The sequence below is a fragment of the Zootoca vivipara genome, chromosome 1 (genome assembly GCF_965207765.1).
Source record: "Zootoca vivipara chromosome 1, rZooViv2.hap1.1, whole genome shotgun sequence".
In the NCBI taxonomy this organism is placed as follows: domain Eukaryota; kingdom Metazoa; phylum Chordata; class Lepidosauria; order Squamata; family Lacertidae; genus Zootoca; species Zootoca vivipara.
In genome coordinates this window covers 64,167,992-64,194,813 of record NC_142582.1, presented here as the reverse complement: position 1 = coordinate 64,194,813, position 26,822 = coordinate 64,167,992, and the positions used below count along the sequence as shown (strand labels likewise).

The 26,822-nt window shown below is 41.7% G+C and overlaps 2 protein-coding genes and 1 long non-coding RNA gene across 4 annotated transcripts in view; 2 read left to right on the top strand and 1 right to left on the bottom strand.

The window, feature by feature from the left end:
- Nucleotides 1-14,122, bottom strand: part of PIK3C2A (phosphatidylinositol-4-phosphate 3-kinase catalytic subunit type 2 alpha) — a 44,815-nt gene extending 30,693 nt beyond the window's left edge. Inside the window, exons 1-2 of one of the 2 annotated variants that reach the window (XM_088653349.1) lie at nucleotides 14,018-14,122; nucleotides 7,189-8,368 (exon numbers count right to left, since the gene is read on the bottom strand). In XM_088653349.1, the coding sequence (XP_088509475.1) occupies nucleotides 7,189-8,301 (1,113 nt within the window). In that variant the 5' untranslated portion in view covers nucleotides 8,302-8,368; nucleotides 14,018-14,122. Of the gene's footprint in view, nucleotides 1-7,188; nucleotides 8,369-13,941 lie in introns of both variants that reach the window. The other variant, XM_060275983.2, reaches the window with a different exon arrangement.
- Nucleotides 14,123-14,141: 19 nt separating this feature from the next.
- LOC148687610 (uncharacterized) lies at nucleotides 14,142-21,138 on the top strand. The gene is made up of 2 exons (XR_015946249.1): nucleotides 14,142-15,334; nucleotides 19,222-21,138. It is a non-coding gene; the product is annotated as an uncharacterized LOC148687610 (long non-coding RNA).
- A 5,362-nt stretch (nucleotides 21,139-26,500) lies between these two features.
- NUCB2 (nucleobindin 2) overlaps nucleotides 26,501-26,822 on the top strand; it is a 29,268-nt gene continuing 28,946 nt past the window's right edge. Inside the window, exon 1 of the mRNA XM_035120265.3 lies at nucleotides 26,501-26,768. Within this exon, the coding sequence (XP_034976156.1) occupies nucleotides 26,748-26,768 (21 nt within the window). The 5' untranslated portion in view covers nucleotides 26,501-26,747. The remainder of the gene's footprint in view (nucleotides 26,769-26,822) is intronic.

Here is a 26,822-nt window from a genome sequence, read left to right as displayed (position 1 = left end):
TGATTTCTGAAACTACAATGACAGAGGCAATTTTTTTGGGAAATTCTCCACCTTAATACTCAACAACTGTGTCTCTAAAAAATTTCCAGTTCAGCCTGGTACTCTCATTATCTGATGATGGATTCATTTTCTGTTTATTTAAACACACACACACATGCACACACACAATATAATTGACAGTATATACTGCATCTATATATTTAAAAAATGTAAAAATGACATGTGGGTGTGTTTCCACTTTTCACCAAAACCACTTGACTGATTGAGGTCAAATTTTGACACAACATCACTTGCGAATGTCCGAAGGCTATAGGACAGTTTGCTAAGATGGATAGCAAACCTGGGCCACGTAAAAACCCCAAAACCCGTGTTTCAGAATGCACCACTCAGCCAAAAGTGCATGCTGGGAAATAGAACCCAGAAGCTGACAGTTCCTTTTCCAAGGGTGGGGGCCAAGGAATGGAGATACAGGACGTAGGCCTCAGCACGCATTTACATAGTAGGACGAGCTGAGGCCTACAGACTAGGCCTCGGCTCCACTTTACAGACTAGGCCGAGTGGAGCCCTGGGAGGGGGTGGGGCTGAATAGGTCATAGGTTGAGTCAGGGTGGGGGGAGTCACAGGGATCACCCGGGGGTGGGGGGGAGGGATACCTCATGGGTCACAACAGGATGGGAGGAATCACGGGGATGAGGCACAACAACCGGGGGGGACGGGACACATAGCCCAGGGAGGGATGGAAACATCCTCCCCCTTTCCTGGGAAATGAGGACCCTGAGTCAGGCACAGCAATGCGTGCTTGGGCCAGCTAGTAACACATATAGACAGAAGATGGAAAAAACAGATTTAAACACACGATTATGACATAATTATAACACATCTTCACCCCAACCCCACCACCAACAGCATAATCCTATATGCACTTACTCAGAAAGAGGTTCCATGGGGCTTACTCCCAAGTAAGTGGGTACAGGATTGCAGGGTACATCTATTTAGACTGAGGCGCACAGTCTCAAACTTATATGATATTGTAACAGACATAAACAGGATATTTTCTGTTCTCTGATTCCACTTACCAAATAAAAGCAAGTGAAATGGAGTATGATCTGGAACTCCTACTAAAGGAATTCTTAGTTCTAATTATTTAGTCTTAAAATAATCCCAGTTTTATGGCTTCTACCTCTAATTTCCAATATACAGAAATTGAAGGCATTCTTGTGGAATTAAATCCTGAAATAAAATGTGAGTAGGTTTACTTCAAAAGTCTGTGGAACATTTTATTCATGTTATTAAAAGACCTGAACAAATATTTACGCAGCTGCTATTTGGCAAGTCAAAATCCAAAATTTTAAAGATAATCTTTAGGGGGAAATGTAAAAAAGTAACTCATACAATGTCTTATATGAACAACTTCAAAATAGGAGTTGCTTTAATGCCATAGCTCCTGCCACCTGTGCCATTTTTGTGCCAACTGCTTAAAGCACACATTTGCTTGTGATTTAAAGCACATGTACCATATGACATGCCACAAGAGGAAATGTCCCATTTATTAGTGCCAAAATACACTCTGAAAGGCAGCATATGATTAGTCCTTCATTCAATAGCCAACAGTAAAATAACACAAGTATGTTGGTCCTGGTCTGCCATTTGTCACGTTGCTGGGTAGCATCAATTAAACCAGCTGGTACCAAAAAAATTATCTTGGGTTGGATTAAGGCTGCAGCCCTCCACCACACTACAAACTACTCCGGGGGAGCCATCAAGTGTCTTCTGCTAATACATTGAGATCTTTGGCTCTAACCCACAGAAAGTGGCATTTGTTTACAAGCAATTGCCATGAAGTACAGTACATTCTTCAACATTCTGTGATTGTTGTAAATTGTTTTAAACTATTTTTAATATTGTGTTTTAATGGTGTAGCCTGCCCCAGGACCTTGGAGTGAAATGCGGGTAACCTGGTTTGGATGGAACACTACAACAAATTTAGTATTATATGCACAAGTTTGCATCTCCTCCCCTGTTCCTACAGTGTGGCCAAGAGAAGATTAGAAGCATTTGCTTCTGTTTTCAGTTAACCACACTGCATCATTCTGACTCTCAACTGCGAACTTTATCTTAACAAGTCAAGATTCTAAATCACAGTTTGAAGTATACTTGTTTGTACAAACCATAGTTGAAACTAACCACAGTTCATCTTAGATATATCAAACTAGCATGTTTGAATGTACGGTAATGCTAAACCATAACTTAGCACAATGTGAGTGTATTGCAGTGAACCTTGAACATGCATGTTCCCCTCCCGTGTGGACGGAAGGAGAATTTTAGCTGTGTTTACTTCCAGTTGCCTATTTGGCTTGTCATTTTTTCCTCAAAGGAAAATACTGTGGCTTACAATACAGTAACATACCAGATGTTTTAACCTCACATATCTCTTCCTACTTTCCAAGGTATAAACCAACCATTCGTATATTAAGCCTCACTGATTTTATTTCCATGTAAACACGATTCTGATTTCGCTGCAAATGTGATAAAAATGAAAATAACTTTCCAATGTGCTAATGTGACTTGCAATAAATTTAGTTTTGATAATATGCATGTCATTTGTGCTCATTTCACATGCTAGCAAGGTTATGCTTAAAATTCTACAAGGCAGGCTTAAGCAGTATGTGGACCGAGAACTCCCACAAGTGCAAGCTGGATGTCGAAGGGGCAGAAGAACCAGAGAACAAATTGCAAACATGCGCTGGATTATGGAGAAAGTTAGAGAGTTCCAGAAAAAACATCTACTTCTGCTTCATTGACTACGCAAAAGCATTTGACTGTGTTGACCACAGCAAACTATGGCAAGTTCTGAAAGAAATGGGAGTGCCTGATCATCTCATCTGTCTCCTGATAAATCTCTATGTGGGACAAGAAGCTACAGAAGAACTGGATATGGAAAATTAGGAAAGGAGTACGACAAGGCTGTATATTGTCTCCCTGCTTATTTAACTTATATGCAGAATTCATCATGAGAAAGGCTGGACTGGATGAATCCCAAGCGAGAATTAAGACTGCCGGAAGAAATATCAACAACCTCAGATATGCTAATGACACAACCTTGATGGCAGAAAGTGAAGAGGAATTAAAGAACCTTTTAATGATGGTGAAAGAGGAAAGCGCAAACTATTGTCTGAAGCTTAGCATCAAAAAAACTAAAATCATGGCCACTGGTCCCATCACCTCCTGGCAAATAGAAGGGGAAGAAATGGAGGCAGTGAGAGATTTTACTTTCTTGCGTTCCATGATCACTGCAGATGGTGACAGCAGTCACGAAATTAAAAGACGCCTGCTTCTTGGGAGAAAAGCAATGACAAACCTAGACAGCATCTTAAAAAGCAGAGACATCACCTTGCCAACAAAGGTCCATATAGTTAAAACTATGGTTTTCCCAGTACAGTGGCACCTCGACTTATGAACGACTTGACAACCAAATCGACTTACGAATGGGGGTAATGGCTGCACGATTACGACTGTCTCAACATCCAAAAGGAAACCGCGGTGGTTTTAGATAGGGATTTTTTGACTTACGAATTTTTAGATAGGGTTGCTTCGACTTACGGTTTTTCCGTTTCCAATGCATTTCTATGGGAAACCGCGTTTCCAATGGCGTTTTTCGACTTACAAATTTTTTGACCTACAAAGGTGCCTTCGGAACAGATTAAATTCGTAAGTCGAGGCACCACTGTAGTGATGTATGGAAGTGAGAGCTGGACCATAAAGAAGGCTGATCACCGAAGAATTGATGCTTTTGAATTACAGTCATGCCTCGGTTTAAGTACGCCTCGGTTTGAGTATTTTCAGTTTAAGTACTCCGTGGACCTGTCTGGAACGGATTAATCCACTTTCCCTTACTTTCAATGGGAAAGTTCACTTCAGGTTAAGTACGCTTCAGGTTAAGTACAGACTTCCGGAACCAATTGTGTTTGTAAACCGAGGTACCACTGTATGGTGCTGGAGGAGACTCTTGAGTGTCCCATGGACTGCAAGAAGATCAAACCTATCCATCCTGAAGGAAATCAGCCCTGGGTGCTCACTGGAAGGACAGATCCTGAAGCTGAGCTCCAATACTTTGGCCACCTCATGAGAAGAGAAGACTCCCTGGAAAAGACCCTGATGTTGGGAAAGATGGAGGGCACAAGGAGACGGGAACGACAGAGGACGAGATGGTTGGACAGTGTTCTCGAAGCCAACATGAGTCTGACCAAACTGCAGGAGGCAGTGGAAGACATGAGCGCCTGGCGTGCTCTGGTCCATGGGGTCACGAAGAGTCGAACACGACTGAACGACTAAACAACAACAACATGTCATTTAAAAATTTCCACAACATCAAGGTTTCTGAAAAACTGTGTTGAAGAAAGAAAGAAAAACATATGTCTCCAATTTAAAGACTGAGCATTACCTAGCATAACTGAATTGTGAATAGAGTAAGGATTTAATTTATGAAGATATCACATAGTGTTTTAACAGAAGTGAACATGACATTAAATTAAATGGCAATAGCTCCAGTACCAGGGATTTTGCTACATTTAATAGACAACTGATTCATTAGTTTCACCTCCAAGGAAGAATGCTGAATTAAATGGTCTGACTCAGCATAACAATTATATTCTGTAGCTGGAAACAAAATTAAATGCCCAAGTCTTAGATCAAGCTAATACCTGATATTTTAATTGTCATTTGTGAATAAAAAATGCCTAATTTTAACGGCAGTCAAATTTATCTGACATTTTAGTGCTGTATTTTTTATCCTGTATTTTAGTGCAAACCCTAACTAGATGCTTACAATAAAAATGTTAGAAACCAAAATAACTGAATATAATAAAAACACCACAACATATATGGAACCCATCTATGATAGGGGTAGCCAACATGGTACTCTCCAGGTGCTGTGGACTACAACTCCCATCACTCCCATTGACTATCCCTGCAGAATAATTTAAGACAAAACCTGCAAGTAGAGAAGTCCCAGAAAACACCCACACCCTAGGCATACAAATGAGCTGACTAATCCATCTTATTATCTGGCTGTCATGTCATGGCAAATAAATAACACACATCTCAACAGACTCAGAGGTCCTATATGGACATTCTAAAGAAGAGTAAATGAATAGTAGGGGTTAATATGTCTGCCACTTCCTACACTGGGGGGGGGACCCTCAGTATTTGAGAACCATTGTGAGCATATTAAATCTCAGGCCTTTGTTTTGTTCTGCTGAAGTGTTATCCTGCAGAGCTGTAAAACTTTGTTCTCATGCCAGATAGTTTTGATCATGCACGGGGCCTAAATATCTACTTCCTCCTAATACTCATGACAGATCACACAAATGGAGCCTCTTTGTAAATGATAAACCATAGAGATTTGGGGACCAAGATAACAGTTTTGGCCATGATATGTGTATACTACTAATTTAGAAGCAGTTAATATATTTAATATACTACATGGTACATTATGTGTGCAACATCAGTATGAAATATGGGGTATAAGTTTCTAATGTCATTTTTTTAAGAGCCTGTTTACATGGAAAAATAATCTTTAAAAATTATTTTTTTCAGCAGAAGTATCATATTACAGTAGTTCTGCAAAGTAACCAACAACACAATGGCAGAAATCCTGAAGCCACTTCCTCAAAAGTAGCCCATGTGATGTCAGTAAGTCTTTAGTACAGTATAAGAATAACCAGACTTTAAGAACTCATCACAATTAAGTTTACTTGCACATACACTGACTACTCTTGAAGTACCTGAACTGTTTGTAACTTTTGGATAATGATTAAACTGAATAATAATCATCCCTTCTAATACCACACTTGGTGATCCTGGACCAATTACTGTAGTTTAGTGGTGAAATGCAGCTGCCCACAGAAAATATAGTAGTATCTGCATTTTTAAAAAAGTAAAAGAACTCCAAAAACATCACAATGGGGATTGAGCACAGTCACTGGCCTTGAAAATGTTAGTTGAAGAATACGGTAATAATAATTAATAATAGGGGAAAGGGATGCCGAAAGCATTGGCTTGGCATATTTGAGCTGCTAACTGCTACAGTATTTCGGGGGAATTAAAGTCTGGGGTATGCAAACCATGAGATCAGGACTCCTATCACAGCACTATATGGAGTATTCACTCCTTTCACGTTCCTCAAAAAAAGTATTCCCCCCACCACTGCTATTAGATACCAAAAAACAAAACAAAACAAAAACCATTCTGGAAGCCAGTTCTGAATCTCTTTGGAACTACATAGCACAGTACGAAAAGTTTTCCAGACATGGGACCAGGCCTTCTGTTTTAGGCTGGGTGGATCCTCTACAGGAGGCTACTCAGCAACATTCTGTGGGGCCTAAATTTTTCCTTCCAATTCCCAACTCTGTATTCCCAACTCTTTATCAGCAGAGTTGCAAACCAGGGCCACCCACAGTCAGGATTGCCCCAAGTATGTGTATTTTCATACAGGTGAAGGAAAGTATGAGGAAAAATATCACACCAAAAAATTATTGTTAACAAGAGGGTTCCTTTAATCTGCTGACTTAGTGTCTCACTGTTAGGTTTATGATCTGATGGAGCTGTGTAAGTCTACCCACAGCTGTGTACTGTTCAGCGATGAAGCAGCTACACCAGGCATCCCCAAACTTTGGCCCTCCAGATGTTTTGGACTACAATCCCCATCATCCCTGACCACTGGTCCTGTTAGCTAGGGGTCATGGGAGTTGTAGGCCAAAACATCTGGAGGGTCAAAGTTTGGGGATGCCTAAACTACACAAACCTGGTTTCTGATGGTGGTGGGGTGGAGTGCAAGGTGGGGGCAGCAATGAAGGCAAATAAAACTTTCCCTACTCACTGTTCTTTCTTCTGACTTCTGCACATCTAGAAGGCAATTGTCTGAAGCTATACTGCATTCTTTAGAAAATGTGACTGTAGTACTTAACAGGAACAATATTTTTTAATTTAAAATTTCCAATTTAAAAATTAATGCAAAATAAACACACAAGTTATCGAATTCACAATTTTCTTAAAAGTTCTAATAATTAATTATTTGTAGAAAATTATGGTTGGGCAGGGAACAAATTCTTCATTCCATTAAATAGTATCAACTTTTCAAAAAGAAAGTAAGCTTACAAAATGAAAATAAGCTTTCAGAATATGTTTTACCTGTGATGTTTGGCCCTGTAACTTAGTAAGCTGAGCGGTTCGAATGTTTAAAGACTGACTTCTTGTAACTGTTGCCCCAGAAGAAGACTTCCCACTAACTTTTCTTTCAAGACGACATTTCACTGGGGATTTCTCCTCCAGTAGCACAGCATCCCAAGGATCTTCTACAACTGTACTACAAGTCACCTTTGCAACATCTTCTGCCGTATACAATATATCCATACTGTCGACTTTCGGTTTACTTAAAGGATCCAAATCCAACCAATCAAATTTACTAATATCACTGGAGTTTTCAGAGGTTGGTAAGTTAACTGTAGATTTAGTAGCAGTCACTTCTAAGTCTGTGCTTGATTTCCCATTTTTCAGAAATTCTGAAGTGCTTGCTATCTTATCAAATACTTTTGCCATTTCAGGGGTAAGTGTTGGGTGATATATAGGCAAACTTCTCTGTGGATGGAAGGCTGAAGTAGCAGGCAGTGCATATGAAATGTACTGGGACCTCTCTGGAAGACTTAGATAAATAGGCTTTGATGACTGGTAAGTGGACATACCTGGATGGAAGCCATTCTGAAAGATACCAACTTGTTTGCTGTAAGAATTTGCTGGGTAAATAGAAGGTACAGTGCAAGTAGAAGGCCCAGGAAACCCAGGTGTCCACTGTCCTCTTTGAATAGTAGGGTTGGCATAAAACTGTGAAGAAAATGATGAACTAAGAATAGGAGTTGTTGGCAATGTGGTGTGTTTGCTTGACTCAAAACTGTCCTCAAGTAGTAGTTTCTCTAGCTCAGCATGGGTTAGTTTTTCTATCTCAATTGTATTTAACTTATCATCTATCTTTCTCTTGGCATCGGACTCTGGAAACACCATAAGATCATGGTCCTGTTTCCTGTGGGATTGTACAGTTGGCCAAGAGTTGCTTAAAATGCCAACACTTTGTCTGCTACCAGCTACCACTCTTTCCTTTTGCATCTTAGCTAGAGCCTCAGCTTCCATCTGCAGCGCCTCTTCTTTGTCCACTTCTTTTGCCTTTGCTGTGCCCAAAGATGGTGATGAACGCTGTTTGACTTCATTGCTGCTAGATATTTGGGCCATGCCGTGAAAACAGATGTCCATTAACAACTCCAGTCACCTCTTCTGCAAATCCTTGGCCCCAAAATGTTCAAAGCCAGATTCAGAACCACTGGAAGGAGAGAGAAAAACACTCGTTAGAAACAAAATGAACAATATTTGCAAAATCAAATGAAAAAGTATTTCAAAATAGTAGATTTCTAAAACCACTTCAAGAACTAGGTCCAAGTTTTTATTGTACACTTGTAAAATGAAAAACAATGCAGTATCAATCAGCACTTGCCTCATTTCTCAAACCAGCTGCATATGCATTTTGTTTGCGCTAAGTAGCCTACAGAATTTTGTGTTATGAGGCAGCACATAAATGCAGTGAATGAATAAAATTAACCTATGCTTAAATAATTCCTGCTCCTGCTTCCTTTTGTGTCATTCAGGTGCACAGTCCCAAGGACTGTTGGTTCATACATACAGTGGTACCTTGGGTTACAAATGCTTCAGGTTACAAATGCTTCAGGTTACAGACTCCACTAACCCAGAAATAGTAACTCGGGTTAAGAACTTTGCTTCAGGATGAGAACAGAAATCGTGCTCCGGCGGCGCGGCGGCAGCAGGAGCCCCTATTAGCTAAAGTGGTGCTTCAGGTTAAGAACAGTTTCAGGTTAAGAATGGACCTCCAGAACGAATTAAGTTCTTAACCCAAGGTACCACTGTAGAAGTTTCTAATAAAGCCTAGGTTCTTCACCTGCAAGACAGACACACATAACCCAACTAGAGGGGAACATGCAAACCCTAAGAATGATGTGTGAGTGTGATCAAATTTTGTAGGTAGTCCGAGAACAGGGGCTGAAAAAGTGCAGCCACTTAAGTTTCAGCAAGCTCACTGTTCAGACTTCCATTGGTGTCAGGGTTAGTTCTGACTACCCTTTTTCCAGTGTTTCCACCAGAGCTGGATAGGGTAGATAAGCACAGGCATTAGAATTCAGCAAAAGAACATAGGTGATGGAAATAAACAAGAGTGTTACTCAGTGGCTGCATTCATACATAACACTAAGACTAAGTAAAAAATGTATATAAAGTATTTCAGCTGTAATTAACAGCAGCTACTCACAGCCACATATTTCTCATAATTATTAGAACAAGCACACCGTTTATGTATATTAATTACTTCTATATACTGCTACAAATGCAATGCTTGGAAGAGCATATCTAAACTTGAAAGCAGTTTACTTCTACATCAGTAACTGTGCAAAGTTGTGCTGCACTGTCTGGCCAACACAGCTCAGTCCAACTCTAGAATCCATTTTAAACCAGATGAGATTTCTTACTTAGAAGAATGCTCTGCATTGGAAACCATACATTTCATCTGGCATTGATCATATACAAAGAAGAAGATCATATACATGCAATGGGTTCAATCCAGACTTATTTTAAAATTTGTAGATCACCCTTCATCACATGGTGATCCCAGGGTGGTTTACAACATATCATAAAATATACAACCCAAAATATACATTAATTAAAAAGTGTCATTAGTAAATCCAATTAATAAGCACAACAGCATGAGAAGACCTAAAAAAAGTTGTGTCCTTCACAGGTTTACCCCAAATGCCCACCATCTGCACTCCCACAGGAAGAGACTTCCACTAGGCATGGGTGGGGGGAGTTGCACAAAAAAGAGAAAGTGCTCTTTTATGTCACCACACAGTGGACTAAGTCCATCAACATAAGAAACAAAGCTTCCCTTGGGAGAAGTCCCTTTGAAAAGTAACTGGGGTCCAGCCCATGAAGGATTTTAAAAGCCAATAATTGCTCTTATATAACTGCACACAGAAACACCTGTTTATGTTTTTTTGTCAGCATACTGTACTAGCTTGGTTGACAGGAGCTGGGACCGAGCAACGGGAGCTCACCCCGTCGCAGGGATTCGAACCGCCGAACTACTGATCGGCAAGCCCTAGGCTCTGTGGTTTAACCCACAGCGCCACCTGCGTCCAACCTAGCAGTTCGAAAGCACGTCAAAGTGCAAGTAGATAAATAGGTACCACTACAGCGGGAAGATAAATGGCATTTCCGTGCGCTGCTCTGGTTCACCAGAAGCGGCTTTGTCATGCTGGCCACATGACCTAGAAGCTGTACGTCGGCTCCCTTGGCCAATAACGCGAGATGAGTGCCGCAACCCCAGAGTCGGTCACGACCGGACCTAATGGTCCGGGGTCCCTTTACCTTTACTGTACTAGCAGTCATCTCCAGACCATCTTCAAGGGCAATCTAATATTGAGTGCATTGCAATAGTTCAAACTAGAGACTACAGGAGCCTAGATCATCATGGTATGGCTATCTAGATGGCATTGCTAGCGCATCGGCCTGACCAAGTGCACTCCTTGCACTTGAGGCGAATTGTGCCTCAAGTGAGACCACTGAATCCAGGTGTACCCCCAGACTATGGAGCTGCCCGTTGAGGGGGGAGTGCAGTACGTATACTGTACACCCAACTGCTAAATACAGCATCTGTCCATCAACATTTAAAGCCCTAAATGGCCTCGGCCCAGTATACCTGAAGGAGCATCTCCATCCCCATTGTTCTGCCCCGACACTGAGGTCCAGCACCGAGGGCCTTCTGGCGGTTTCCTCATTGCGAGAAGCCAAGTTACAGGGAACCAAGCAGAGGGCCTTCTCAGTAGTGACGCCCACTCTGTCAGATGTCAAGGAAATAAACAACTATCCGACTTTTAGAAGACATCTGAAGGCAGCCCTGTTTAGGGAAGTTTTTAGTGTTTGAAGTTTTATTCTGTTTTTAATGTTCTGTTGAAAGCTGCCCAGAATGGCTGGGGAAACCCAGCCAGGTGAGTGGGTTGAAATAATAAATTTAATTTACTTATTATTATTATTATTATTATTATTATTATTATTATTAGATGCTCCAGTACAGCATGAGATGCAGTGTAGGAATCTGCATGAAAAATAGGCAAAAATATTCCCGTCTTTTCTCCAAAGGGAAACCTATGCTGGATCTTGGAACTGACACCCTCAAATTGAACCCACTATCCATATAATTTTCTGGTTGCAGAATATTAAATCTTATGTGATGAAAGAAAAGGAAGACATTAAAACAGCTGCCAGAGGCATGTGCAGTATAGTTAATAAGATGATACAATACTGGCATCTTTGCAAACAAAAAACATAGGATTACCGGTAAATCTTGACGCCACTGGCATTTAAGGAGATAGGGGAAGTGTATAACATCAGTAGCAGGTAGCCCTGGCATGCCCTGGCAAAGCTGGGAAGAAATCTATTCAAAACTGGGGAATTTCTAGATGAACTAATGGTCTGACTCTGTACAAAGCAGCTTCACATATAAAAACATTCAAATGAGTTCAGCATGCCAACACTGAATATGTCACTGTAAAAATAGTTATGTTAATGGGATCTTTACTTCTGCAGCACAAGTGGCAAGAGCAACATACACAGAATGACAAAAAAGCCTGCCACAAAGGACAATGGAATGTGGTGGGTGGAGGACAAACATTCCTCAAGGGAAAAGAGCCAGTATGAAGATATGTGGGGATATTAAGTATGAAACCATAGGGAAAATCCCTGGGAAATGTGAATTTCCCTCAGTTTACCTTTTATTTCTGCTTTTAGGGTTGTCATACCTTACTTCTCTCTTTCTTGTCTCAACTTGACATGCTAAAGCAAAAATACAACTAACAGTGAACTTGTGGATAAGTTTCAATGTTTGCAGAATCAGAACTTTAACTATGGCCTGTTTTGTACTGGTGCCAGAAGCAACAGATTTTCTAATCATTTATAGTTTATTTTTCTCCTCTGTACGTCAGTGCATACTAAATATAGAGATTCCATAAATATATTAACTTCCACTGAATGGCTATAAATAAGCACAACCTACACTTATACTCCTACCATATACTGTACGCTTCAGTTCTTATTGGCTGCTACCTCAAATAAAACTGTACACATTAAACTTTTACATTTCTTATGCCTCTTCCTTGAATCACAATACCTTTACTCTTTTGTGAAATATAAAACTGCCCAATGAGTCACTTGAACAGCAGATCTTTAAGATAAAAAACCAGTATCATATACAAGTGAAGTTTAACTTGAATGTAGCAATTTTGCTCTTTTCTGTTTACCACAGCATCATGTCTCAATTCTGTGAAACTATGGGTGGTATTCAACTAAGTTTTACTCAGGACACATTGAAATTGACGAGCATGATTAAGTTAGGTACATATATTTCAGTGGGTCTACTCTGAGTAAAACAGAGCTGAATCCCACCCTGTGACATGATTCCTCTTCAGAAAACTGCAGTTGCAAAATACTACAGAATGCATTGTATATGTCCTCCCTACCAGCTTCTGTAACAAAAAGCTACCGTAGTAAGAAGTATAAACACTCAGAATACTTAAAAACTTTCTCGCCGCAAAGAGACTACACATCCAAGAACAAGTCTAAAGGAAGAAAAACTCAGCATTTGAGCATCAGATCTTTTAAAGTAAACCCACTTTTAAATAATAAAAGGCCAACAAGTAAAATCAGTTAAGTTCTTTAGTATCCCAGTAAACAAATATATGATACAAAACATAAAACACCCAGTAACAAATATTGCTCCATGAATCTGGTGTCCATGAATACAGTACAATCAAGTACCACTAGTGTCTGAATCTAGAACCAGAGAGTTCTACTATAGCTCCTATGAACACACATGGCAACATTACAGTGTTTTGTTTCACTGTTCTAGCATCTATTAACACATCTCAGGAATAACACTGGTGATAATCAAATCTTGCTGCATGTAAACGTTTCCCAGCCCAACTTATGGTACCCAAGGGCCTTTGGCCATAGAAACCTGCTCATATGCACAGCAGCATCTATATTACCACCGTTAATTACTACTTTGAGGCTTGATCACATGGACACCGGTGATACACCAGCAGCATTTGCAACTACTGTCAACACACGCTGGTGTGCGAGCAATCATGTTTCTGGGTTGCGTGCCAAACTGCCCAAGGATGCTCAAGCCGCAATTTCTTAGGCCCCCACACAAACCAAACCCGTGGGAATTTGTTTCGGTGAGTCAAAACTAGCGCTTATTCTCCGTCTCTCGACGCAATACGATTAGCGGGAAGACGCAGTCATTTGCCGTGTGCCAAAAAAACCCCAAAACAAAACAACTGCTCTGCAAGGCCGCGAAGGCGAGGGGGTGGGAGGAGTGGGAAAGCGAGAGCCTATTCCTCGGCTGCCCTATTTCTCGCAAGGCAGCTTGGAGGAGGCCTCCTTATCTGCTCCAGCGTCTTCTTACCCCGAAGTGGAGCCACACGCAGGCAGCTCCTCCTCGGCGCCACGTTAATTGGCTGGCCTCGGGCGCCAGACGACCCAAGCAGCACAGCCCCCCTCATTCATTCCTCCTCCTCCTCCTCTAGGGGGGTTAGCGAAGAAGCCCCTCAGCGGGCGCCTTGGGGTTAAGTATGCCTTGGGGTTTTCGGGGACCGAGAGACGAAGCGCGGCCTCAGCGGCGAGGAAGCAGGCGGCCCAGAGAGGCTGAGCAAAGCTGGAGCGCGGGGATGCGCCCCCTCGGAGCCGCGTTTCGCCTGCAGCAAACGCCCCCCGAGGGGTCTCTCCCTTTCCCTTCTCCTTCCCCTCGCAGCCTTCCAGACTCGCCCTCACCTCAGCGAGCCTCCATCCCGAAGCACCAGCCGTCGCCGCAGCCATTTCCCGTCGTCTCCGCCGCGGAGAAACTTACTGGCGAGCTCGACTCCAAGCCCGCTTTTCCTCCTCCTCCTCCTCCTCCTCCTGCTGCTTCCCCGCCTCTTTCTGCTCCCCGCGCTGGGATGGCTGTTGCCGCCGCGCGTCCACTTCCGGCTCTTAGCGAGGGGAGGCCGGCTGAGGGAAGGGGCGGCGAAAGCGGAGCCGCAGCAGGGAGGCCGGGTCGAGCGCTGGGCTCGTGAGGAGCTGGCTGCTCCAAAGCACGCCGATAGGATACGGGTTTTTCAAATGTTGGGGGCAAGCTTTCGGATGCTACAGAACGCTTCGTCGAGCTTAGACGTGCAAGAAGGGCCACAGAAACACCCTTCTAGTTCTAGGGTTGCTGCCCGGTAGAGTTACCCGCCCTTCCATCACACACATCCCAGCCCGCCTGCCTTGGGCAACAGCTGCGAGACAAAACCATTTCTGCGGGTAAAGCCTTTCCCAGCCTTCGGGTTGCAGTGAGGGGAATAACTTCACCAGTTGAATTTTATTTCATCACGTGGCTGTTGCACAGGAGGGGGGTGGAGTTCACAACCGTTCCTGCACGCTGTACCTTAACTTGTTACCGGTACGTCATTCTCTGCGCATGCACTTTTAATTGCTTTCGGAAGTGCCTGGATACTGACCAAGGTGCGTGCCATACATCGTCACCTGAAGGCTGCTCTCTTCCCATATCGTCCTGCCAGCTGCCACGTGGGCCAGTGAGCAATGTACGAGGCAATCTTTGCCAGCTACCGTAGTGTTTCTTACTAGAAATACTTTTTAGGGGGTGTCATCTGTTTCTCACAGTGCACTTTTAACAGCTACATGACAGAAATTCAGCAGGTAGTGTTCAACTTCATGCTTGAGAAAGCTTCATTTCGTATTTCTGCTTGTCACAAAGCAGCTTAAAGGAACAGGGTCCCTGCCAGGAAAGCAGAAGGGTGGGGTGGAAACTTAAGCTTTCCACTAACCTCTTGCCACATAGCGAAATTCCTCACCCCCAAAATAGTAGAACTATTATTGGCATAACTAACTATTCGAACTAGAGCTTTAAAATGTGGCCTGGAGTGGCAACTGACATGAGAACAGTCTTAACACTACTGTAGTTGTTTTCTACGAAAATCAAAACCCTCCCACTTCTCATCTCACTGGCTGTCTCCTATGATGGGTGGAGGCAAACAACAGTGGGGTGACCGAAAGGGGTTGGATTTCATGCTGCGTCCCAGACAACGTGACTTTTGTTCCTGAGGACGTGCTGTTTATGGCAGCATCTATGATCAGTACGTCAGGACTAGGTTGGAGATGTCACCAGTGTCTGCATTTTACAGCAGTAAGGACAACACGATGATCATTTACTTTTCTCCTTGACGAGAAGCTTATATTCCAGGGGGAGAAATGATTTATTTTAAACACAGTATATCACTAGAGGGGAATATTAGGACACTGCCTGTACAAATGTGATTGTTGGAGTTGGAACAATAATTCTGCTTCTAAACCAACACACATAATTCTAAAAACTACCCAAAAGTAATTGTTTAGTTGGCACTGGTTAAATGATTCGTGCACAAGTTAGCTTCTACTGAGCACAGGTTTGTATAGTGATAGTAAATAGATTCAAAGAAGAGGGAGAGTAAACAATCATTTCCTGTTCCTGCCATTAGATCTAAGTAAGAATGTTTTGAATTACTGGAAACTTGCATAAAAAAATGTGAGCTGGTATGCAAATACAGGAACACTGAACTTTATCATATGCTACAGGGAAAAGACTGAAGGTACCCAAGGGAAAATAAACTAAAACAAGACATATGAAGTAATATCAATAGAAAGAGCGGACTAGTTGTGAAAAATAGAATTAGGCAGTATATTTTCAGGTTAGACTAGGCAAACAGCTATTGCATAATGCATGTTTAATATCAATGGAAACAACAGTTCAAAAATTACTGGTGAAAAAAATATTAGAAATAAAGGAGGAGAAATAAAAGTATTGTCATTGAATTTGGTTATACAATTTTGACAGTATATAAAGGTGTTAAAGGCCGAGGTTCAATATTTCTTTCCTGTAATGTATTGTGACAAAACTCAAAACCAAAAACATTTAATTCCTAGTGAAGGTGCAATTTAATGCAAAAAATATTTTAACTGCTTTTGCTAAATTTAAACTAATATTGTTAAAATTACACCTATATAAGCCAGGAGTTGCCCAGGGATATGAGAAATGGACAAAGTATACAGTAGTTTGTATGCCGCTCAGTCCTGCTTCTCTCATAATCGTCTCTTGCTTTACTTTTTTTTGTTAGGTTGTATTAAATCAGACTTAGACTTTTGTTCCACTGAACACAGTGAAACACACATCCAAGTAAACATGCATAGGATTGTGCTGCTTGAATATTTAAAATGTCAAAAAGACCATAAGGCTATTAAAACTCTCTTGAATACTTTGTAATTGCATCACTTCTTAAAAATCAGTTGCTTGACTGAAGTTGGAATGTCCTGACATGTCACAATATTTGTGCCTGAGATATGCACAATTCTCCGCAGAGTAATAATACTGGAAATAAGCCCTGAGTTTTATTTAGGGAGTTTTTCAGCGTGGAATCCTGATATTAAAAACTGGGCTAAATCTATCTCTGATTAGTCCAAGGATACAGGAGGACAGAGGGAAAGGTAATTTCTTACATTTACATGTGTATGCCTCCCTCCTTTCTTTCCTCCTTTGTGGAAGTCAAAGCAGAGTGCATGTGGTTCTCAGGCAGCCATCCATCCATCCAGGCACTCATCTGCTTAGCTTCAGCTAAGGGGTGGCCTCATCCAATCAGACCATACCCTGAGATAATATCTTACTTCAACATTTGTATGGAGTTGACTCAGAATATTTTATATTTTCCATAAAACTACTGAATTATTAGACAAATGTTGCATTAAAGGAAATAATATTTGACAGACAACCCTATAACCTGGTTCACAAATCACTTTAAACTACAGTATTGTTAAACTTAACTATGGTTTAAAGGTAAATATGCAGCATATACTATTGAAAATTGCAACCACTCCGTTCCTACCCCACCCCTGCTACTGGTATGCTGCTGGGACCTAAAATGTGGCTTGGCTTAGTCAGTGTTGTGTCGAAGCTGGGCACATTCTTTGTTTGTTGGGGGAAAACAAACCATGTGCCTGCATTTGGACACAATGCTAAGCCAAACTGTGGCTTAGCTCCCTGCAACCACAAGCGCAGCAGGAGGGTGGGAAGAGGAAAGCAGCTGTGATTTTCAGCCTGTGCACCAGCACACTGTATTCACCTTTAAACCACAATTAAGCTTAACTACCGGTAAGCAGTATGCAGACACTGACAGTGTTGGAAATAAGGGACCCTCTTTAATCCTTTTCATTAGAAACATGGAAACATTAGTACTGATTAGTTCTTTTTCCTCCCTTATCTATTTAAAACATTTTAGGCTACTTTTCCATTTTAAAATATTAAAAAGCTGATCTCAAAGGTAACAACATATCCTAAAGAAATTATTTACACCACTCAATAATTGATCCATTTATAAATAAAGGCAAAATGAACAATAGGAATATTAGCCAGGATTACTATATAACTCCACCCTTGTCTCTACCCTTATCCATATAGTTTCCTTCCTTCCCATATTCTGTATATTGTGATAACTGCAACGTGCCACCTATGTCTCAGTGCCTCCTGCCATGGAGCTCTGTAGGTCAGGAAGAAAGACATATCCAATACCTTTTTTCTTCTGCATCATTGGTTAGCTGCTGGGACCGGGATGGGAGGGCGGGGAGAGGAAATGGAAAAGCTTCAGTTTGATAGGATTAATGTCTGCCTCCTGTCCTCTGTCTGGTTCACACAAGAAGCAATCACACATAATTTTTGAATATCTTATGTATGCTGACTTTTGTTGCTGTTGAAGACCTTCACTATGGTTGAGACAATATTAACTTACAAATGAGGCTCTGGTGTGTTGGATCGATCGCAGGTCTATCAAAACATATCTAAATTGATGTTCTGGGAGAATATCACAATCCAAAACATCCATAATAGTCAATTAGGGCCCTCCAGTTTTAAAATCAACCGTTACATAAAAGTATATTGTGGAACTATACTGTGAATCGGTGTTTTTGTTTTTTTGCAGAGATTGCAATTTTATCAGTGTTATGGATTGTGAAAGCTGTTAAAGTAGGTCAGAACCTTGATTAAGGATTACTGTGTTAATTAAGGTGGCAGTGTTTTAAAGCAGTCAGCACATTAACTGATCACTGTGGGTTCATACGCACACTGGAGCACAAGTGGGGTAAAAATGACTGTGGCCCACCAGTTACAAAACAGTAATACAGAGCCAGAACAGAATGGTGATGGGTTGAGGCAAAGATTGGCATAATCTGCTAGGAATAACCAACATTTCCTATTGATATGTAATCTCTCTTTGGAAATTGCCACATTGTTTGCCCCTGTTATTTCCTTGTGGTAGGGGATGCCACAGTACTGTGGAAGTACAGTAATGTCTGTACCTAGCCTTCTTCCAGCTAAGTACAGACATTAGCTCTGGAGGTGTTGTAATTAACCTTCTAATTTGAGACAGAATTTGCTGAACTATAGGCTCTAAGTCAGAGGTTCCCAAACTTATTTTGCCTACCACTTCCTTTTTTTAAAAAAAAAATTGCTCTCACAAGAAGTAAATAAGGAGGCCATTTACAGGATAAAGGAAGTCTTTTATTTTTATGTTATGTTTTCTTTGTGTAAGGGGATAGGAGTTTAATTTTGATAATTAAATTGTCAATGGTGGTGGGTTTCTTTGTATGTATGAGTTGTTGTGGACTATGTTGCAAATAATTTTTTAAAAAATAATAATAAAATATAATAAAATTGTTCTGCGGCCCCCTGGAAATATACCTTCTTTAAGCGAATATACAGAAAGGTGCTGCAGCATGCCTGCCCGCCTTCCTTTCTGTTCCTGTTTAATTCCTAATTTCCTTCAATGCTCCCTCAGTCTCTTTCCATTCAAAGAAAGGAGGGATGGGGGCTTCCTGGCTCAGCAGGAGACTTAACTGGAGGAAGGAGGACAGAGTGTGTATGCGTGGAGCAGGGGGACCCAAAGGCTTTGAAGTAGCCCTAGAATGAGTCTTCTACTTTTTTCCTTTCCTTCATTCTGACGGTAGCTTCTGTTCCCCTCCCTTTCTCCTCTTCCTTACTTTCCCTCACAGACACCCAACATGTCAAGGACCTTGAGGAGCTGGAACTGGTGCTGAGGATCTCCTTGAGAGGCCATCAGGAGGAGACACCTGCTGAAGAACATTTTTGCTGTCACAGGAGAAGGTGGACCCACCTTCCAGTCCTCGGGAATACTGGCACCAAAAGGTCCCGGTCCGGGCTGAAGAACAACAGCATAGTATGCGTTCACAAACTTCACAGACTCAAGAGTCATTGCGTGGCTTGTAAGCAAGCAATTCCTGAAACATCTTCACTACCAGCAACTGTGGTTAGGGTGTGGTCTACAAGAACGGAGTTTTCAAGGTCTCCCTCTTAGGCTTCTGTTCTCTAGAAACAACATAGGTTTTGGGCTCCTTGGTGTAATTTGCATGCTTTGCTGTGTTGTATCTTGCCTGAACTCCCTAACCTTAGACTGCTTAGTTTGACTTTGCCTCTGGATCATGTTTTGGACCTGAAATTATCCCCTCCGCTTGACCCTGGTTTGTTTTGACTGTGCTGCACCTTCAGCTTTGCTCTCCTTGGTGAATATTTTGCCAAGTTGCTTATAAATCCTGTGAGGGCCCTGAGGACACCCACTGGAATGTGACACAGCAAGAAGGAATCGCAGCTGTTCACTTAAGACTAGTGAAAGTGAAGGGGTACGCTCAGGTGGGTGGTTCCTTGTCCCTGGATGGACCGTAAGAATTTACAGTAGCTTATTCCTATCTTCATAGCTCCATCCTGGTTTTAATTACTCGGTCACATTAAGTGTGCTGCTATGTTGGAACTGATTGATCTGGCCTAGTTATCTCTGAAAGAACCAGCAAAATAATATATGTTATTCTTTGCTTGTATTTTTACTGCAGCTTATCTGCAGGCTAAAGAATACTAATTACCCTACAAAAAGAGAGAAAAAAGACTCAGTAAAGGAATATAGTAAAAGAAGTTTAGGGAAGTTTTTAATGTTTTATTGTGCTTTTAATTCTGTTGCTCGGTCCCAGCTCCTGCCAACCTAGTAGTTCGAAAGCACATCAAAGTGCAAGTAGATAAATAGGTACTGCTCCAAGCGGGAAGGTAAACGTCGTTTCCGTGTGCTGCTCTGGTTCGCCAGAAGCGGCTTTGTCATGCTGGCCACATGACCTGGAAGCTGTACGCCAGCTCCCTCGGCCAATAACGCGAGATGAGCTACGCAGCCCCAGAGTCGGTCACGACTGGACCTAATGGTCAGGGGTCCCTTTACCTTTACCTTTAAGAGCTTCTGCATGCCTGGGATAATTCTTATTTCCTTTTGGATTGAAGACCCTCTTGCCATATAACAAACTGCTTTTTAACTTCTTCCATTTTCAAAAGTGGTTTCTCAAGCAGCGTGAGCAAAAGGAGGGACAGCTGTTCAAGATACACAAGTCTCAGTCCTCTTTAATGTACAAAACTCATTGCATGGTTCTTATGCATTGCCAGACGTAATTTTAAAGTTTGTTCACACATTTTAATCTATGCAGGGTATGGACTTTATGCCACAGGCAGTAAGTGCATAAAATGTTTTCCGTGGGTACTAGACCTAATTGACCCATGTTAGCCACTGAAATCAATTATTAATTTTGTTGTTCAGCTTTCTATTTCATTAGTGCTTCCAAAAGTACTGACTTTTGGCCATTCTATATCCAGTTATCTAAACCCTGAAGAATCCACCTCCCTGTGCTTCTTCATATTTTGCTGGTGAGATCATGTTGCTCCTTGACATAATTGACACATTGCTGTGCAGCTTCAAACAAAGTCTAACCAAGGCTGCTGTTGTGACTATTGATTGTGGAGAGCAATGACAATGAGATTTCTCTGCAGTTGCTCCAAAACGGCAACCAGTGTGTGTCTGTATAATGGGGAAAGGGGTTAACTGCAAATAAAAAACTACCCATAAAATTTACTAAAACAGATGGGCAAAATATTTATTTATTTATTTATTTTTAATTACTGTGCATGGAACCCTTCATCAGGCAGAATGGAAATGTGATTTGTTTTCCACTTAGGTTGTCTCTGCACTCAGAGGCTGATGCCCATTGAGACTGCTAGGGCCAAAGGAAGGGAGCCCAACAGTAGGTGGAGCCAGAGCCAATGACAGGCAGAGCCAACTACGGTAATTATAGTTTCACCTCCATCCTCCTTCCTGCTGAATTCTTCAGTGGCAACACTGAGACAAGCTGACAGCCAGTGCCATTCTCTGGAGTCTAGACTGGTTGTAATTGCTCCACCAACCTCAGTGCCCATTTGCCCTCCACTGATCTGCATCATACATAAAATGCTCATGGCATTCTGGATCTCCGGGGGATTGGATTTTGTTCCCCATCCCATGTCTACATAAAAGCTGTTCTCTCTCAGTGCCAGGGCAGGGATTAGGATTAGCCTGTTTAGCCAGGATAACTCCTATCTAATTTCTGTTTCTCTTTTTCCAGGGTAATTCTCCATAAGGGAGAGGGACATCCTAGATGTGTAGCATTTGGTTAAGAAATAAAGCTTTTAAACCTCCATTGTTGTCTGGTTGTTTATCCTTATATCTTTGCATTGCCTTTCAAATAAAACTCATTGGCTGTGTTCCCAGACCCGAAAACCTTGTCACACACAGCAAGGCTGTTGTTTTGAAATTCCAACTCTAAACGGGATCGTAGCAAATCAATAACTTCATTGTGCATCTTCTCATAGCTCTACAATTTCTGTGGTTAATCGGAAAAATAATTGAAATTAATGTGTTGAGAATTATCCAAAGATTATTCCACATTGCTTTTTTTTGTCAGCAGAGACTGGTGTAATAAACTATGTGAAAGCAGCATGTAATTCTTAAAATTAAGTATCTGACTGGCATTTCTCTCTGAATTTTTAAGCATGCTAATTGCTACAGATACCAAATGTTCTTTTCAGATATGTCCTCAATAATGACAAGTGAACCAATAATTTAAAACTGAGGGTACATCTTTCTGACATTTAAGATTACAGCTTGGCACTTGAATAACTCTGTCAAGACCTTAACTGTGCTCATTTATTCATTATTTAAGGTTCCTCTTGTGATAAAGACACTTCTTTATCTACTGGTGCTCGGTGGAAATTAAGAAGGAATTTCAGGAATTAAAATCACATTTATTTCCTTTGATGTTTTATCAGGACTATAAAAGCTTTGTTCTCTATGTGGCCTACTGTCACGGCTCTCAAAGTGTGAGAATGAGATACAGGAAGTTGCTAAGGAGATTGGAGCAATTGCCAAACCCTTCCAAGTCTAGTTCTGTGAATTATTTCACTGGAACAGGAAACAAAGTGCTCTCATATAGCTTTCTTCCAGTAAAACAGGCAGCTGAGTGAAACATTCTGCACCCATACCAGTCTGGCATTACTCTCAGAAACAATATAACAGTATTTTTTGTTTGCTTGCTTGTTTAGAGGCCCCTCACAACCCAAGACTTGAAACTCTATTTTACATAGCTTGTGCATAAATCCAGCACTGGATGTTAATGGTAACACCGCAGGATCAGGAGAATAGATGGGATCTGTTGAAAAAAAGACCCAGCATTAGGAGGATTGACCCTGCAGCAGGATCTGAGAGCCTTGTGGGTGCCAGGAAGTGTTTCAACTTGTCTTTCATCACCGATCTCTACTCTGATAGGAGAACTACAAGATGGATGTATAGGATTATAACCAAAGTAATGTGGAAAGACCTCACCCTTATAAAAACTTGAAGGCCAGACTTCCTCTGTGCATAGCTGCCAAGTTTTCCCTTTTCTCGCGAGGAAGCCTATTCAGCATAAAAGAAAATCCCTTAAAAAAAGGGATAACTTGGCAGCTATGCCTCTGTGTGAGCAATAAGGGGACTGAGCTTCCTATTGTTTCCTGCCACTGTTGTTGCAACTAACAAGAGTCCTGTTCATGCCTTGTTATATAGATTGTGCATACACATAGCCTTTGAGACACACGTGGGTCTTTTTTTAGTGTGCTTTTGTACCCTGCAGACTGGTCTGCAGTCAGTCAAGAGTTTGCACAGGAGTCTCAGGCCTTCCTTTGCTGCTTCAACAGCCCCATGTGGCATTTGGTCATGCGCAAGATTATGAGTTTTTAAGTAAGGGTTGACACATGTCCCAAATAAGGGAAGGTCTTTAAATTCTGAACTGTCACCACAAGTGGTATTTTGTAGCATCTTGTTTTTTAGAAGTGAAGCTATGCACAACAGGTCCCCTGCCTGGCAGGGAGGACCATGCACCACTACTACACAACTACACTTCTCTGAGTTAAGGGGAAGGGATTTTTGGCAGCAACTACTCTGTTGCCGAAACATATGGAAACAAGCCTTAATGAGACTAGCATAGGAATTTAAATGCAATGAAGGTTTGTTAATCTGAACTAAATCTTTGAGTGAACATCAGTCTGAAGAACCACATATATTTTCCTGTATACCTCAAGATTTTATAGACATGGAAATGGCAGTTGATGCATGGCACTGAAAGCATTCTAAATTAAGCATCATTTTCAGGAAGAAACTAGATTTCTTAGCAACAGGTATGTGGTATGTTTTTGCCAAGTGCTATTTCCTCCTTTTTCAAGAAAAGGAAAACACTTGGCAGTCTGCAGAATTTTTTGCTCTCGCTGGGAAATAGATCATGTTTTACTGCAGCTGTCTGCTAAGAACTGGAACAGTTGTTTTGTGAGGATTACTGGCAATGTGTATTTCCCTCTTTTCAGTATAAATAATCATCCCAACTGTAGTGAAAGCACTTTGCTTATTTTGTGTGTGGGTAGCATTTACTGTGGAACAATGTGGCCGACAGCAATAAATACATTTCTTCAAAGTTTAAGATGCAGCAGCACTACATGGTTTTATATCCAGGGATATTGAAGATCTGCCAGCTGGGAGACTATAGGATTTGGCATAAGCCCCACAACACAACAGATTGTCTCTTCCAACTCTACAATTCTCTGTGTCTATGGATATGCCAGCATAACTCCCCTAATACACCAGTGATCCCCTCATGAAGCCCCTGCATTCATATCAATTGGAAGACTTGTGTTTAGGTTTGACTATACAGAAAAAATGTTTATGTACAGCACATTTGTTTACAACCTTTAATTTAAAACTATTTTGACTTGCAAGGTGGTGCACTTAAAAAACCCCACTGAATGGCCTTATTTTACCAGATGCACAAGCTTCTGTGTTTCATGAGCTACTATATCCAGTAGGTCCAAGGATTCTGTACAATTAAAAAGTCCCCTCCTCCATCTAAGCTATACTACTGCTATAATATTGTCTTGCTTGATTTGTCCACCGCTAGATAGATTTCTGACCTGACTCATGTGCACCCAGGAGTAAATGCTGCATTGGGGTTGATAGCTCCATTGGTAGAGCATGAGACTCTTAATCTCAGGGTTGTGGGTTTGAGCCCCACATTGGGCAAAAAGACTCCTGCATTGATGGGGGCTGGACTAGATGACTCTGGTGGTATCTTCCAACTCTCCAGCTCTATGATTCTATAGTTCTATGACTTTCAGGAAGCCAAACTGGAATTCCTCTGCATAAGATCTTGGAGAACCACTCTGGTATGAGTAGACATTAGTACATGTTAGAAAACTTATAAAATATTACCGGTATAAACATTCCCTTAATGAATGAAAAGAAGAAAAAAACAACCAAAAATGACAGACACTAAGCTAGATAATTCACATTCTATAATGTTGATTTATGAGAGAAAGAAAATGCAAATATGACAATATGTGAAGATACGTTTATAAAGAACCTTGATTCCAAAGTAAAACATAAACACTTCCTATAGTTTAACTAAAAGTCAGAAAACGAAAGTCCCCCTCCAGCATTTGATCAATTACATAGGGTTTAAGATTGCTTTTCCAAATTCTCTCTAGATGTCTCAAATTATTATTTTTTAAAAAATAATATTTATGAAAGATTTTCTTGGTTTATAAAAGTACATGCATTGCCTCTTTTTCAGGTTGTAAAGTCTTCTCTACAGATCAGTTACATTTGAGATGAGACATGTTATGCAGTATAGGTTCAGGGAGGAAAAGGGGTGGCGACGAGGGGTGGTGTGGTGAAACATATTCTTTTATATAGTGTAAGTGTGGGGTTTTGTGTCAGCATCAACTAGATAGGTTCTTTTTCTATTCACTTATTACATTTCCTTGGTAGTGAGGAGTCTAAAATATTTTTATCCCAAAATTGAGTTTTGGGTGTTTGGAATATGACATACGTTTCATCAGAGGCAGCTAAAAACAAATTCAAAAGTGTAATCCACAGATTTTAGCATTATAGCCACATCATCCCAAGTACCACAAGATCTACCACACCACTGCATTGGCTCTACATCAGTGTTAGTAAGTGTAACCCAAAGGGTTCTGATTTCCTCCTTCTGCCCCCAAAAGGCCCAAAGATCAAGTAGTTGAAGGATGCAAGGACTATTAATGTGCTTGAACCAATGTTTCTGCCATTCCGTTTCAGTATCAGAAGTGCAGAAGCAAACACACACAAATTCGCAAAGCCACCCTAAGTTTATTTACACTTTTACCATAACGTCTCTTATTTCAGCTTTCTGTTGGTTCTGCTATTATTGTTACTATTGTTATTTATTCAATTTGTATACCACCTTTCACCGAAAGATCACAGGGGAGTTCACAACGTAAAATTTTATGTTTTAATGTAGCTATGTGGGCTTTATTTTATCTGTTTGCTTGTTAGTAGCTTTATATTGCTCTGGAAAAAATAAAGCGGCTGGCAAATTAATTAAATAAAACAAAACTTTATTCTTCTACGACAGCTCCGATTATATCTGCAAAGGGTCGCCTGTTCTGGAGGGCTCTGCCTTGCTGGAGCGATTCGAATTTACTGGCGCCTTGGGATCCTCCTTCTCCGGGAAATTCCAGATGCTAGGACCAAGAGACAAATACTGATTCAAAATGAGTAACTCTCGGGCTCCCCTTCCTCTTCTTCCAAGGCTTCTTGGCCACTTGCAGCTTCCTCTGGATCACTCACCGCCCCCTGCCGGCTTTATTCTTCCTCAACGCGGCGCGTCACTGAGCGGGGGCGGGGCGGGGAAATCAAACTAGCACCGCCCACCGCCGCTACCGCCACGTACCTTCCCCCAGCGCAACGTACCTCCCCAGGCCTGTTTCGCCGCCTGCGCAACCGAACACGGCTGCTTCGTCGCCGCCCAATCGTGGCCCTACGCGATGCCCAGAAGGGGCACAGGCTCCGCCAATCCGCGTGCTCCGAGAGGTGGTGCCTATTACTATGGGAACGGGGAACTAGGTTTCGCTACAGATCTGCTTCAAGGGGGTGTATCGGCGAAGAGAGAGGCTGAGAGGAAGAAAGGAAGGAAGGCAGGGAAGGGGAAGGAAGGAAGGAAGGAAGGCGGGCGGAAAAGAAGCCACCAGGTGCCTGGCAACTGGGCTTCTGTTGCTGGGGGCTCTGTAGGCTGCCTCTCTCTCCAGCACGCGAGTACACAATAGGGAGAAGCCACATCAGCTGGAAGACGCTCAGGATCTCTCTGTCTCCATAGCTATGAATCATAGCGAGATAAAGGTAAGTCAGGTTTCCTCTAAAGCTGGACCAGAAGGGGCGAGCTGGCTGCCCGCT